Source organism: Schistocerca gregaria, chromosome 2, assembly GCF_023897955.1.
Source record: "Schistocerca gregaria isolate iqSchGreg1 chromosome 2, iqSchGreg1.2, whole genome shotgun sequence".
Taxonomy (NCBI): Eukaryota; Metazoa; Arthropoda; class Insecta; order Orthoptera; family Acrididae; genus Schistocerca; species Schistocerca gregaria.
The window spans coordinates 416,232,610-416,247,452 of NC_064921.1; the positions used below are offsets into that span (position 1 = coordinate 416,232,610).

At 43.4% G+C, this 14,843-nt stretch overlaps 1 protein-coding gene across 1 annotated transcript in view; it reads right to left on the reverse strand.

Annotated features, from left to right (window-relative positions):
• Nucleotides 1-7,059: 7,059 nt before the first annotated feature.
• LOC126323717 (uncharacterized) overlaps nt 7,060-14,843 on the reverse strand; it is a 93,751-nt gene continuing 85,967 nt past the window's right edge. Inside the window, exon 7 of the mRNA XM_049994712.1 lies at nt 7,060-7,220. Coding sequence (XP_049850669.1) covers nt 7,156-7,220 — 65 coding nt within the window. The 3' untranslated portion in view covers nt 7,060-7,155. The remainder of the gene's footprint in view (nt 7,221-14,843) is intronic.

Genomic DNA, 14,843 nt, shown 5'->3' on the forward strand with positions numbered 1-14,843 from the left:
GGTGAACTGTTATGAGATGTTTGCATACGTGTTTCATTAAGCACTTTCTGCACGTTTTGTAATTCAGTCTGTAGTTCATGAATCTTTGTGTTGTTTTCATGTATCAGTTGTGTTCCTGCTCATTGTAACATCACAGGTAGTTCCTTCTGTATAACAGTACTAATTTGTTTATCTTTGTCATTTAGCCATGTGTTGAATGTGGTCACAACGCGTTCATCTTGTTTTTTGCATTTTTGTTCTATTAAATTTTGATTATCAACCGTAAGGTTTTCTATACGTGTACTTATGTTGCGTATTTCTGCTTCCCAAGAAGTGTGTGTTTGTTGTAATTTGTCCACATCCTGGGTTACTTGCTTTACATTCTGTGGTAAATCATGGTATGTTTGTTGCATACTTGAAATGTTCTGTATAGCAGACAACGGGGCATCTATTTGCTGTCGCAGCTGACGATCGTGTTCTTTTAACCGGTTTTCAAGCTTTTGATCTATCTCTTTTGAGAACTGTGAAAAGCTTAACTGCGTACGCTCGTCTAACTGACTGATGCGTTCATCCAAGGTCCTAATCCGTTCATCTACTGTGCTAATACGTTTATCTAAATTATTATTAATCTCAGTTGCAAGCTGTTTAGCAGTTTCTTGTTCACTCTGTATCTGTGGTTGTTCCTGTATTTTAAACATTTGTTCCATTTTCATCATTAAGAGAGAAAATGGATCCACTACTGTTTGTGTTGGCTCTACCGGTGGTAAATGGACTGTACCTGGTGTTTCCCGTGGTTCCGCTTCAGTATGCACTTGAACTACCGTCTGCATTCTGCCTGAGTGTTCTACAGCACATGGATCACGGGCTTTAATATTAGTGTCCTGTTCTATATCCTCTGTCTGATCCGAAAAAATATTATCAATTTCTACATCACTAGTTATTCCTTCCTCCTCTGAATGTTCTACAGTTACTTCCTGCTGTGTAGCTTTTCTTACCCGTCGCACTGTTTTCACCATGTTTGCAAATGTTTGGGTGCAAGTCTAATCGGGAAAACGTCACACGCAACACATCAATTATTCCGTCACACAAAACAAAATAATTACTACACTGCACCAGATTGGAATCAGTACTATGAATGTTCACTTTTGTTTGATTAAAATTCAGTTCCAATCTCGTTCAGTTAACCTCTACTGAAAACACTTGATGCTGTATTTTACTGAATGGTTCAAATGGCTCTAAGCGCTATGGGACTCAGCATGAGATCATCAGTCCCCTAGACTTAGAACTACTTAAACCTAACTAACTTAAGGACATCACACACATCCATGCCCGAGCCAGGATTCGAACCTGCGACCGTAGCAGCAGCGCGGTTCCAGACTGAAGCGCCCAGAACCACTCGGTCACAGCGGGCGGCAGGGCATATGAACATATCAGAAAGTCTGACTGACATGAACTTCTATTATTTTAACTAACTATCACAAAAAAGATCCTGATCTGAAACAGTACTGATTACTGTGGGCTTCAGAAATTCGCGCATGAAGTTACGCCATACAAATGGACAGTATAATTATTATATATAGGAAAAGTTTTGGTGCATTATAAATAATAAATAAACGAATGGTGGATAGCAGCAATGTACAGAATACAGTGGAGGAGGAAACTTGTAGATGCGTGCGGTCCACTGGGCCTGATCACGTAGTAGTAGTAGTAGTATAAATAATGGGACTGATTGCTGCACTTGGTCGGACGGAGCCTTAACTTTCATTCATGACATAAGTTAAATTGCTAATGGGACCCTTTAAACTGCTATGGTTTGAAGAACCACAATTAATCATAAATAGTAACACACAAAATTAAGAACGTGGCAAATATCTTTACTAATATCTTGAAGTATAATGAATAATGCAGAATTAGTTCAACAGTGGACAAGGGACCTAACAACTAGTCAGTCATTGGACTCAAAGTCAAACTGGCTTTGTAAGTGACTACACAACTTGAAAAACTACTTTAATTACAAGTCTCAAACCTGTTCAAAGTGAAATAATTACAGACAGCTATAAGCACTTTGTATTGTTATCACTGATTATTTTAATTATTTAATGAGAAGCTTTCTTTATGAACACACTTTAGGAAACATTAAGATGAAAAATTATGTGAAGTAAATCATTTACTACTGTACAAAAAACTAACCAAACTTCATACTCCACAACGTTAATAAAACTGAAAAATATTTTACTGCCAAAATTGCCAGATTAATAAAAACAGGATGTTTTAAATAAATTCGCTTGGAAAGGACCCTGTCTAGTTATGTTACTGGGGATAATCACGGGTGTGCACACGTAACTTAGGAGTTCCACAAAAAGTTATTAGTCAACACAATACTTGGTCTATTGGATGTACATATTTAGATAACAGTTCTGCTGAAAGTGGTGGCTCTTGTGGCAAATTACAGTCGCTATAAAATTGGCGGTAAAGTAACCACGGCTCTTGATGTTAGCCACGCCCTGATATAACTCCTCTTGGCATCGTAAGTTTAACCCAACAAGGCCAATAACGATACCATTGTCGTTAGGCCTCTTCACATTCCACCCGAGGCTCATTTACATGCTCGCTAACTCTTCTTCTTTCAATTTATACATCCAAATTATCCGCAATAGCTGACCATGGCTGTCACTGACCACTCTGTATCATAGTCAGATCTCGAATGAATCACTCGTCACAAAGGAATCAAGCGCCTTGCGCGCGAAGTCCACCCCCTGTCTCGCCAAACTACTTTCGCAGCGGCCGGGTTTCACTACAGATTTTACCTTTAGCTTCCCTACTTATGGACCAGTAAATTACACAGAGATTTTACAAATTGTTACATTCACAGAATATTAGATATAAAACCAGAGGTACAATATAATTACTTAAAACGCCAAGATAATTAACATAATTATTACATATTTACACAGCTAAAGATCTTGGCTATGCAGATATTCTAATGTACAATTTCAGCAGAAAACGTATACGGAATATACATAATCTTGTCGATTATTAGTGCTACAAGTTCTCTGGGCTTTTTGCTTTGGACAATTAGAAGACTTACTTAGCCTACCAACATTGCTCTCGCGGAGGTGCTTCATCAACATTTCATGGAAACAAGAGAAAGATTTCGACATCTTTTATGGATCTCTGAAAGTACTTCTCAGTCCATTATAAGATGAATGTATACTCTGTACAAGCATGAGAGCGACGTTTCTCACTTTCTTATTTATTTTATTTTATTTAAAATGATTGGGAAGCCTGGAGATACTGGAAGGTTTCAGATAGATTATATAATGGTAAGACAGAAATTTAGGAACCAAGTTTGTAAAACACTTCCAGGGACGGATGTGGACTCTGACCACAATCTATTGGTTATGAACTGTAGATTAAAACTGAGGAAACTACAAAAACGTGGGAACATAGATAAACCGACAGAACCAAAGGTTGTAGAGAGTTTCAGGGTGAGCATTAGGGGACGATTGACAGGAATGGGGGAAAGAAATACAGTAGAAAAAGAATGGGCAGCTTCGAGGGATGAAATAGTGAAGGCAGCACATAATCAAATAGGTAAAAAGACGAGGGCTAGTAGAAATTCTTGGGCAACAGAGGACATATTAAATTTAATTGATGAAAGGAGAAAATATAAAAATTCAGTAAATGAAACAGGCAAAAAGGAATGCAAACATCTCAAAAATGAGATTGTCAGGAAGTGCAAAATGGCTAAGCGGGGATGGCTAGAGGACAAATGTAAGGATGTAGAGGCATATCTCACTAGGGGTAAGATAGCTCTGCCTACAGGAAAATTAAAGAGACCTTTGGAGAAAAGAGAACCACATGCATGAATATCAAGAACTCAGATGGAAACCAAGTTCGAAGCAAAGAAGGGAAAACAGAAAGGTGGAAGGAGTATATAGAGGGTCTATACAAGGGTGGTGTTCTTGAGTACAATTTGGAAATGGAAGAGGATGTAGATGAAGATGAAATGAGAATATGATACTGCGGGAAGAGTTTGACAGAACACTGAAAGACCTAAGTCGAAACAAGGCCCCGGAAGTAGACAACATTCCATTAGCGTCACTGACAGTCCTGGGAGCGCCAGGCGTGACAAAACTCTACCATCTGGTGAGCAAGATGTATGAAACATGTGAAATACCCTCAGACTTCAAGAAGAATATAATAATTCCAATCCCAAAGAAAGCAGGTGTTGACAGATGTGAAAATTACCGAACTATCAGTTTAATAAGTCACGGCCGCAAAATACTTACGCGAATTCTTTACAGATGAATTGAAAAACTGGTAGAAGACGACGTCGGCGAATATCAGTTTGGATTTTGTAGAAGTAATGGAACACATGAGGCAATACTGACTCTACGACTGATCTCAGAAGATAGATTAAGGGAAGGCAAACCTACGTTTCTAGATTTTCTAGACTTAGAGAAAGCTTTTGAGAATGTTGGATGGAATACTCTCTTTCAAATTCTGAAGGTGCAGGGGTAATATACAGGGAGCGAAAGGCTATTTACAATTAGTACAGAAACCAGATGGCAGTTATAGGAGTCGAGGGACACGAAAGAGAAGCAGTGGTTGGGAAGGGAGTGAGACAAGGTTGCAGCCTATGAAGGGAGTGAGACAGAGTTGTAGCCTATCTCCGATGCTACACAGTCTGTATATTGAGCAAGCAGTAAAGGAAACAAAAGAAAAATTTTGAATAGGAATTAAAATCCATGGTGAAGAAATAAATCATTGAGGTTCGCCGATGACATCGTAATTCTGTCAGAGACAGCAAAGGACCTGGAAGAGCAGTTCAACGGAATGGACAGTGTCTTGAAAGGCGGATAGAAGATGAATATCAATAAAAGCAAAAAGAGGATAATGGAATGTAATCAAATTAAGTCCAGTGATGAATACACCAAGCAGATTCAGAGGGATGTAGGTTGCAGTAAGTACTGGGAGATGAAGAAGCTTGCACAGGATAGAGTAGCAAGGATAGCTGCATCAAAGCAGTCTCTGGACTGAAGACCACAACAACAATACAACCTGATTGGTCAGTTTCTTTGATTTCGTGACATAAATAAAAATTCCTATCAGCTCAGAAATCTGCAACATTCAATTTGGAGAATGTTGTTACAGTAACGGTCCGTCTACCAGCTTTGCTGGCTGCCATGCAGAGGACCCGGCTTCGATTCCACTTACTGCCAAAGATTTTACCTTCGTTTAAGGACTGATACGGGGTGCCATCAGCCTCGTAATGCCAACTGAGGAGGTAGCTGAATGAGAAGTAGCGGCTCCACAGTCTGAAAAATGGGACGGGATAGAGGTGTGCTGACCACATGCCCCTTCATTCCGCGTCCGCGTGATGCCACGAGGCAGAGATGACACGGCGTTCGGTAGACGTCCATACCTTGGGCCTTCAAGGCCTCGATGAGGAACTCGAATTACAATAATAACTAGGAAACTGAGCAAGGCCGACATTTTTTTTTATTGTTTGTGTGGTTCCCGTCACATCACCGAAGTTAAGCGCTGTCGGGCGTGGCTGGCACTTGGATGGGTGGCCATCGGGGCCGACATGCGCTGTTGCCATTTTTCGGGGGTGCTCTCAGTCTCGTGATGCCAATTGAGGAGCTACTCGACCAAAAGGTCAAAAGAAAACCATCATAACGACCGGGAGAGCAGTGTGCTGACCACACGCCCCTCCTATCCGCATCCTCAGCTGAGGACACATGTGGCCTGAAGACGGAGTGCTGCTGCTAGTACGTGTATACTAACCGTTTCAACAATCCAATACGTGTTGGTTTTACATCAAAGAAAGAACCGTGCTGGCCAGAAACATGCAAGTCATCTACCAAGTGTATGAATAAACACCATGAACTAACCGCAAAGTTGGATGCCGCCTGGTGACATTACTGTCACGTGGCGTGCTATGAAAAGTATGTAAGTGCAGCAGACGCGGACAGGGGAACACCCTATCGAAGATATTGGCAGCTAATGGGGAAATCCATTGAGATAAGCGACTTTGAAAAAGGTGGGATTATTATTGCACAGAGCTTGTCAACGAGTATCTCGAAAACGACGAAGCTGGTCGAATGTTTACGTGCAACTGTCGTGAGCCTCTATCGAAGGAGGTAGAAGGACAGCGAAACTACCACTAGACGCTAAATGGTTGGACATTCACGACTCTTCACAGAACGTGGGGTTCGGAGACTTGTCTGCTCTGTAAAGTAGGATAGATGGTGATGTATGACTCTTTGCCGAAAGAGCGCACTACGTTCATCGTACACTGTTGAACATGGACCCCCTCAGCGGACCAACCCTCCGTGTTCACATGTTGACCCAACGAGCAACATTGTCAGTCACGATTGCAGTGGGCACGGGACCATCGGGATTCGACCGTCGATCAATGGAAACGTGTCGGCTCTTCGGGCGACTCACATTTTTCTACGCTAGGCAGGTGGTCGTTTCCACAAACACCGTCATCTAGGCGAACAGCGAACATGCAGCGCTCCACTAGCGCACGTTGGTGGGTGCAGTATTATACTACGGGGGACATTCTTCTGAGATTGCATGGGACCTAGGGTAGAAATCGAAGACAGCCTGATAGCTGCGAACCACTTGCATCCCTTCATGCTTTATCTCTTCCCCGACGGCGATGTCATCTTTCAGCAACATAATTATCCGTTCTTGGAGCCAGAACCAAGCTACTGTGGTTTGGTAGCATTATAGTGAATTCACGTTGATGTCTCGGCGACCAAATTCGCCTGATGTAAATCCTACGGAACCCATCTGGGTCGCTATCGGGCGCCATCACCGAGTACGCATGAACTGTGTGTAGACATCCAACTCTACATCACCCACAAATCTACCAGCAACGATACGCAGAATTAGTGATGTATTTCGTCCCAAGGACGGACAAACAAGCTATTAAGCAGGTGGTCATAATAGTTTGGCTCATCAGTGCGTTATCCCGCTTAGGATAGAACTAATGATTAGGCAGGGGTTTGCATGTTCCAAGATCACAGGTGGACGTCGTACATTACAATGATTTCAGCCCTAATGTTGGGTGGGACTTTAGATTAATCATTTATTGAGTGACAAAGACGACAAAGCCTTTTTACTACAGCTGATTTTGTTTCGTAACACATTTCTTCACATCTAGCAGATCACACGTTTCTTGCACAGGAAGCACAATACTTGTAGGAAGTTGTGTACTGTCGTCGCTGAAAAAGAAAGATGTTTTCTGTTTAGTTACTTTTATATTTGCTTAAAAAATTAGAAATGAATTTTCAGTAATAAATACGAACAAAAACAGTCGCTTGATGCCAATATGCCGTTATCTGAAAGGATAAATGCCATTCACCTTGTATATTTAAATTTGTACTGGTCCCCTGGAAACGAAAAACATTTATTTGTGTTTGACATGAAATGTTTAATCGAACAGTTATTCTGCATCCAAAGGAGGACGTAAAAATATTAATTATCTCACTGTAATGTATATGAAAAGCAATATCGATGCTTCACAATAATCTAAGTTTTGTAGTAAAGATACTGAGAACAATAAAAACAACAGAAACAGGTTTTCATAATAATTTTACTCTTGCTCGAACCTTCTTACTAGAAGACTTGGAAGGAGGCGTATGTATCTTGTGACGTATTTCTGGTAGATATATGCTGTCATTTATAATCAAACCACTCATTTCCTTAGCGTAGCATCTCTAGATATGTCAAAATTTAATTGTACATTTTTTCAGAGATTAATAACGTGCGGTACAACTGAGTTGTAATTAGTATTTTTGGCCGCCATTTGCAAGAAGGCAGATTATTGTCAAATTAACTCCAATATTAAGTGGTGTAAAACAAAAGGAAGATGGTTTATAATTAATTTTTTTAGTTAACATACTAAACTCAATTTAATTTCATTCATTTTGCAGAGATTAATATCGGTAGTAAAACAGATTCTTGTAATTGCCGCTTCACGACTATTTTTTGTTCAGGTAACGAGATTTTCACAGTTAAGAAAGTTTTGAATCAATAGTAAGCGTACCACACAGAAAGTATTTCCCTACGTGAATCTACGAAAGTGTAAATCATTTATCATGTGAAAAGACATTCCATTACAATCATGAGATATTTCTAAAAGTAAAACATTTAGGTGCTTTACGCCAAGCTGTTCCTAACTTATTTTACGTATAGACAAACATTTCAAAGTGATTTATTTATCAGGCACTGGAATATAGAAAAGGAAGTTGAAGTGAGTATCTCGTATGTAGCCTCATGTGATCATACGATTTATTATTAACAGCACAAGTATACAAATACACACATACACACACCCAGACGTACGAAAAAATCACTACAAAGCGTTGCAGCAGCAATGTTTAAAGGTCACTTGTTAGTCATTTGCCAAGCTATTCTACCCTGAATATAGACCATTGATCACATGTCATTTGCTTACCGCCGCGAACATTTAACTTACTGCCGCGAGTATTCGTTATAATACCTGTCGTCACTGGACCTTCATTCACTGAGTGCATGAACGGTGGAACCACGCTACTCGTATTCGTGGGGAGCGGAGTTCAAATACCGCCTCGGCCAACCACAGTCAGATCTCATGTAGTTTCTCTAAGTCTATTAAGGCGAATTCTGGGGTGGTTCCCTTGTCCTGTCCAAGATTATGCTCCATATCTAATGACTTAATCGCAAACAGCACATTGTTAATTCCAGTTTGATTCACTGGTGAAGGTAGTTAATAGTGTAGATTTTTTAAATAAGAGATAAGAGCTGATAATGAAGATGGAGGCATGTAACTGGTCGTGTAGATAAAAAGCGACTTAGGAAGCGAATTGAGGAATAATGTACATCAAAGAAATTATCAGTTTGTATGTCGTAGGTTGCAGGAAGAGTGACCTCCTGAATTTTGCTTCTCTTCCCTGAGAAGGGGAAGGAATTGCCTCATCTTCAAATTTTTAATGGAATGACGACAATGAAAATTTGATCCGAACCGGGAGTCGAATGCTGATTTACAGCTTATCGAGGGTGGTTGCCTTACCCCATTAGGCTATCCAAGCATGAATCACAGCCAGACCCAACCTTGGATATGTCGTCAGCGACGTGTCTACAACCTACACTCTTACGTTCGTTATGTATATTCCTGTACAGGTGAGAAATTTTAATTTAAAGCCGTTTGCCCGGTGTCTGTGGATAAATAAGATATTCCAGTGGCTGTGTTATTCAGAAGTACAACGCAATGTTCTTTCGGACATTCATACATGTCCTTAGGAACATGCACTGTGACGACTACAGCCGTTATGAAATACATTCTCTGTACGGGAACATACATACTGGATCTACGAGTGCATGTTGCAGACAAATGGTTGACGACATATGGAAGTCTGGGTCAGCCAGGCTTCGGTAGTGGAGTGGCGCGGACGTGCTGTTTAAACAATCCCGTCTGTGGAGTCGCGTGTGCGTGTAGTTGTTTACTACCTCGTCCGTCACGGCCGACATTATGTGGCACACTCATAAAACCACTGTGAAGATTAGATTTTAACCTGGTCATGCACTGCTGCGAGCTTCTGAAGCTGAACACTTCATACGTGGTAACATTAAAATATATCCACGGGACACAATCGGAATCCATCTCTCTATTACGAGTAGTGTCGTCTACATCACCTTAGTTTGTGACGAAGTATGCAAGAGAAAAGTGCGCGAAAATCGGAACAATCCGAAATTCGAACACTCCGATGGTCATGTTGGAGCATTCTCTTTCAATCATGCAGGACTTGGCTTTGGTACGCTACGAGTTTTCGAACTCCCCCCCCCCCCCTCCAAAGTACCAGTGGACTTCGTCACAGCAGCTTTCCAACGTTATGGCAAAGTGGTCAGCCATGTGGCAGAAAAATGGACCACTTTTACAACAGAACCAGTCCTCAACGGGTTACGAAAGATTAAAATTGAGTTGACGAAACACGTGCCGACCTACTTCGTCATCGGCGGCTATAGGGCGATTGCAGTGTACGATGGACAGCCACGTACTTACTCCGGTTGTGGCTAAGAAGGACACGTCAGGTCGACGCGTCTGCAACAGCGACTTGGTCAAATGCCAACAGGTGACATTATCACTCCTCCTATAATCACGACCATCCCCGTCAATTACGCAGAGGTTGCCTGGACGGCTGTCCCATCTGAGGTTGACCACGCTCATCAGTGAGACGCTCCCAACGGGGTGATCGTGGTGGAGTCAGAAGTACTGGACCACTACACTACTATGGCACCGCTTTTAGAAGACAGCAAAAGGCAGACCTCGCAACAAGGTACGGATGAGAAGCTATACATCGACGCATGGGTGGTACTGAATGCAATCTTTCTTCCCGACAACAGGGCAGCCAAAGAACTCCACCACTATTTAGATTATGAAATACATGTCCGCAAACAGCGTTCCCCACGAAAACGCATAAAACGGCGGTGTGCTCCAGCAGACAACTGCGAAGATCTGAACCAGACTATGGACAGTCTGACGGTGCCTGCACAAAGAACCATAACTGGGGTATCCTATCAGCGATTGACGGTAGTATATGACTACTAGGCTGACGATAGTGAAGAAAGCTCATCGCACGTCATGCCGGACACCAGCCATCAGCCATCAGTGTTGATCGCATTCCACTGTCGGTGACTATGATGAGACACCCTGACGTAAGTAACCACTTACAGTGTTGCCGATGGCCAATGGTGCGATGGACAGACTCCAAACTTATCGTGTTGCGACTATTAACATCAACACTGTGCGGCTGCGCGCTGAGTTATCCTGGCTTCAGGACATGCTGGACGCTCCTGTCATCGATACAGCCTTTCTTCAGAAGCATACGTTGACGACTTTCCAGGCATGCGCGGCTATGACACATGCATGTCCCACGCCTCTCTCACAGGCTGCGGTATCGCTATACTTCTAAGGGAAGGAATAGTGGCGGACGACATTCACTATTTCCCCGGTGCTCGAGAGTCGCCACTCACAGTGCTGGGTATGAGGCTTATCAATATCTACGTATCTTCTGTCATGGACAGACGTCGCGAACGTCCACGTTTATTTGAAGAAGAAGTTGCGTCGGTCTTCCAAGGCTGCCACGACCATTTAATGTTTAGGAGTGTCTTCAATTGCATCCTAGCATCCGAAGACTTTGTTATATCCTGCGTCCTCTATCGGACGACGGCCGCTCGAAGTATCGTTGCGTGTGGGCGATGATCTGAGCCTTAGCACAGTGAGTCACCGTTCGTTGTTCCGGAGATGGTTTCATAGTATCACAGTCCCGCATTACCTTGCATTAGAAATCAAGTGTATGTCTGCACCAAACCGCATGACCTCGACTATAGTTCATAAAAGTTCGTCGTAGGGCCGGTATGCCGCAGTCCAGCCACCAACGGATCGGCGCAGAATATGCACAGAGGCGGATTTCACACGAATTTTAGGCGTCGTGTCACGGACTGCGTGGCCCCTCCTGCCGGAGACTCGAGTCCTCCATCGGCATGGGTGTGTGTGTTGTAAGTTAGTTTAAGTAGTAAGTAAGTCTAGGGACCGATGACCTAAGCAGTTTGGTCCCTTAGTATCATCAATGGATTGGCAGTAGTTCAGGTAAGCCAGGCAAATGACGTTTAACTTCCACGGACTGAGGTTTCTCCACACTCATGGCTGACAAAAGGTGACGGCACATACGTGAGACGAGTGGTCCAAGAGGGTGGCAGGCCACAGTTCCGCATCCTGTGTCTCAGAGGCAAGAGTGCGTGAAACATTAATCTGGTCAGTGCGACTGGAAGAGTGATTCTGGCAGGTCGATGGCCACGACAATTTTCCCAGATGTCCATCATCCACATGTCTTGGGTTAGTTCCCCGAGTTCCGGGTATGGATTATGTCGAGGAACTGGTGCCATAGTCCGATAGCGGATGCAGGATTGGATAGGAAACGAAATGGAGGACGGTCGTCGCCACTCCACTTAGGCAGCACATTCCACAATTGCTATTCTCAGCTTTTTTCATCTCAGGCTTCTGATCCAACGGAATTGCCAGACGTTTCTCATGTGATTTACGACACCATGCAATGGACGTGACTTTGCCAGAAGAAATTTCGGAAGAAGAAATAATAGAGGCGCGGCAAACAGGTCTCTGGGCCCTGACGGCTTCCCCTTAGAATTTTACGGGACTTTTCAACATTTATTAACTACCCGATGGACGGACATCTGTCGCGAACTACAGTCTACAGACGTGCCGCTCGGTGCGACCTTTGTAGAAGGGTTGATTATAGCAGTTCAAAAAACCGTTCAGTGGTTCATGGGTACAAGATTACCGCCCGCTGACGATTGTAAATTGTGACATCAAGATGTTTTCCAGACTGTCGGTTCAGTGAACACCGTGACTTGATCCCAATGACAAGGGCATGCCGTCTGAAGGGTGCACTGTCGCCAGCTTATTTCAGTCAAGCCTTCGACCACGTGGACCATGAATATTTGGAAGCTGTCCTCCGAGATATGTGATACCTCTTGCTATTTATGTCTCTCGTGATGCAAGTCCTCCGTGGTGCGAACTCCAAGGTGATCGTCAACGAACGGCCTACGCCGCCACTCAAGATTCCTCGATATGTACGCCAAGGCTGCCACCTGTCTCCATTGCTCTATGCTGTGACCCTCGATCCACTATTATGGGGCTTGCGCCTAAGACTAACGAGTATGACGTTATGAGGTCACACATTTCGATTGAATCGTATGCTGACGGCCTGGTGATTGTGATCCGCAGCGGCGACGACACCGGTAACGCACTGGATTGGATCGCTAAATATGGCATGGCCTCGAGTAATCAACAGTATCACCAAATCAGTGGCGATGAGTATCGGGTTCGGGCTGCCTGTTAACTGTGTTATCCCCCCTATAGCTCAGAGATACCATGAAACGCCTAGGCATTGATTTCCTTGGTGATATACGACGCACCGCTGCTCAAAACTACCAACGACATTTACAAAATGTCCGGACAGGAATCGCGTGCAATCATCTACGGCCATTGGATATCCTACAAAGGACTCAGTATGACAACATAGATTTCGCTTCATGCATCCGACACGTCGCCCAGATACTGCCTATATCGAAGATGTTAGCTCGCCATATAGTAGAGACCTTTGGGTCCTTTGTGAGTTCAGGTTTTTCAAATATGAAACACTCACACTACCGCCGGATCGGGGACGTCTTGGCCATGTCTGTGTTTATGACAGAGCGGTCGCTCTATTTCTAAACACGTTAGTCAATTTATGGCATCGCCTTCCAGATAATTTGACAGGTTTGTAATTAGACGACCTGATTTCGCTCTCCCTAACGCCGCTTTTGACGATACAACACGTCCCCCCATCACTCTTCTACATCGGTGTCTTATAAGTAGACCTCACATCCTACCAGCGGACCGAATGGCGACCTCACTGGCAATGTAACGTGTTACGTAGCGTGGACGATAAAATACCATGGTAGACAGGAAGCATCCGGACATATTTTGGGACGTAGTGTGCCGAACGATTCACCATGTTACTTTGGACACCGCAGTCACTTAACGGCAAGGGAGCGATCCATATGGCGCATTCAGCACTATACATGGGCTGTGGAATCCAAGACAACGATGAGTACCACCTTAGCTGCGGCCAGTCGGCCACCGTGTGGCGTTTCGTGAAGCAGATGTTGGCGTAGTTTCTTCGAGAGACACCAGACCATGTTGAACTTGAGACTCTTATTCCCAATAAGACACGTACCAAAACTAATGCTGTGACGTGGCTTAGTGGACGCGCAGTGCATTATTTATTTCAAGGCGGACCTAAGGACACTTTAAACTTCTGAAACTACTTGCAGGAACGACATTGCAAGATTATCTGCAACCCTAAATATAGACAATATTTCTCCAGTTATTTATTGAGTGCGCTTCGGGAGCTGCCACGCAGTCGGATGGTCATAGTTAGTTAGTTAGTTGGTTGCGCGTTCCATTGATCAATCGCACGGTACGGTAGCCGTTATGATGTGGAACGTGTCAAATGCACAAGAAATGCGCACACACACACACACACACACACACACACACACACACACATATATATATATATATATATATATATATATATATATATATATATAGGGTGAGTCACCTAACGTTACCGCTGGATATGTTTCGTAAACCACATCAAATACTGACGGACCGATTCCACAGACCGAACGTGAGGAGAGGGGCTAGTGTAATTGTTTAATACAAACCATACAAAAATGAACGGAAGTATGTTTTTTAAAACAAACCTACGTTTTTTTAAATGGAACCACGTTAGTTTTGTTAGCACATCTTAACATATAAACAAATACGTAATCAGTGCCGTTGGTTGCATTGTAAAATGTTAATTACATCCGGAGATATTGTAACCTAAAGTTGCCGCTTGAAACCTCCGACGTTCAGTTGCGTGTTGTAACAAACACGGGCCACGCTCGGCGAGCAGCATCTGCAGGGACATGTTTAGGATGACGACCGTGTTTACGAGTGTGGCTGCAGTGCACTGTTGTCGTTTGGTCTAGCTGTCGCAGTGTCCGCATGTAGCGCTTGCTGCTATTGTTATTCTGCATTCGTCTCCGCACGCAGACCAACTGCAGAACACCGTGTTACCAGACGTCTGTGATAGTGTAGTGTTGTAGGAACTGTGACCATGGTGTATTCGAACTCTGAAAAGGCGGAGATGATATTCATCTTTGGCGAGTGTAGACGAAATGCAGCTGAAGCCTGCAGTGTGTATGCATAACGGTACCCGGACAGAGAGCATCCAACGTGCCGCACATTGCAAAAC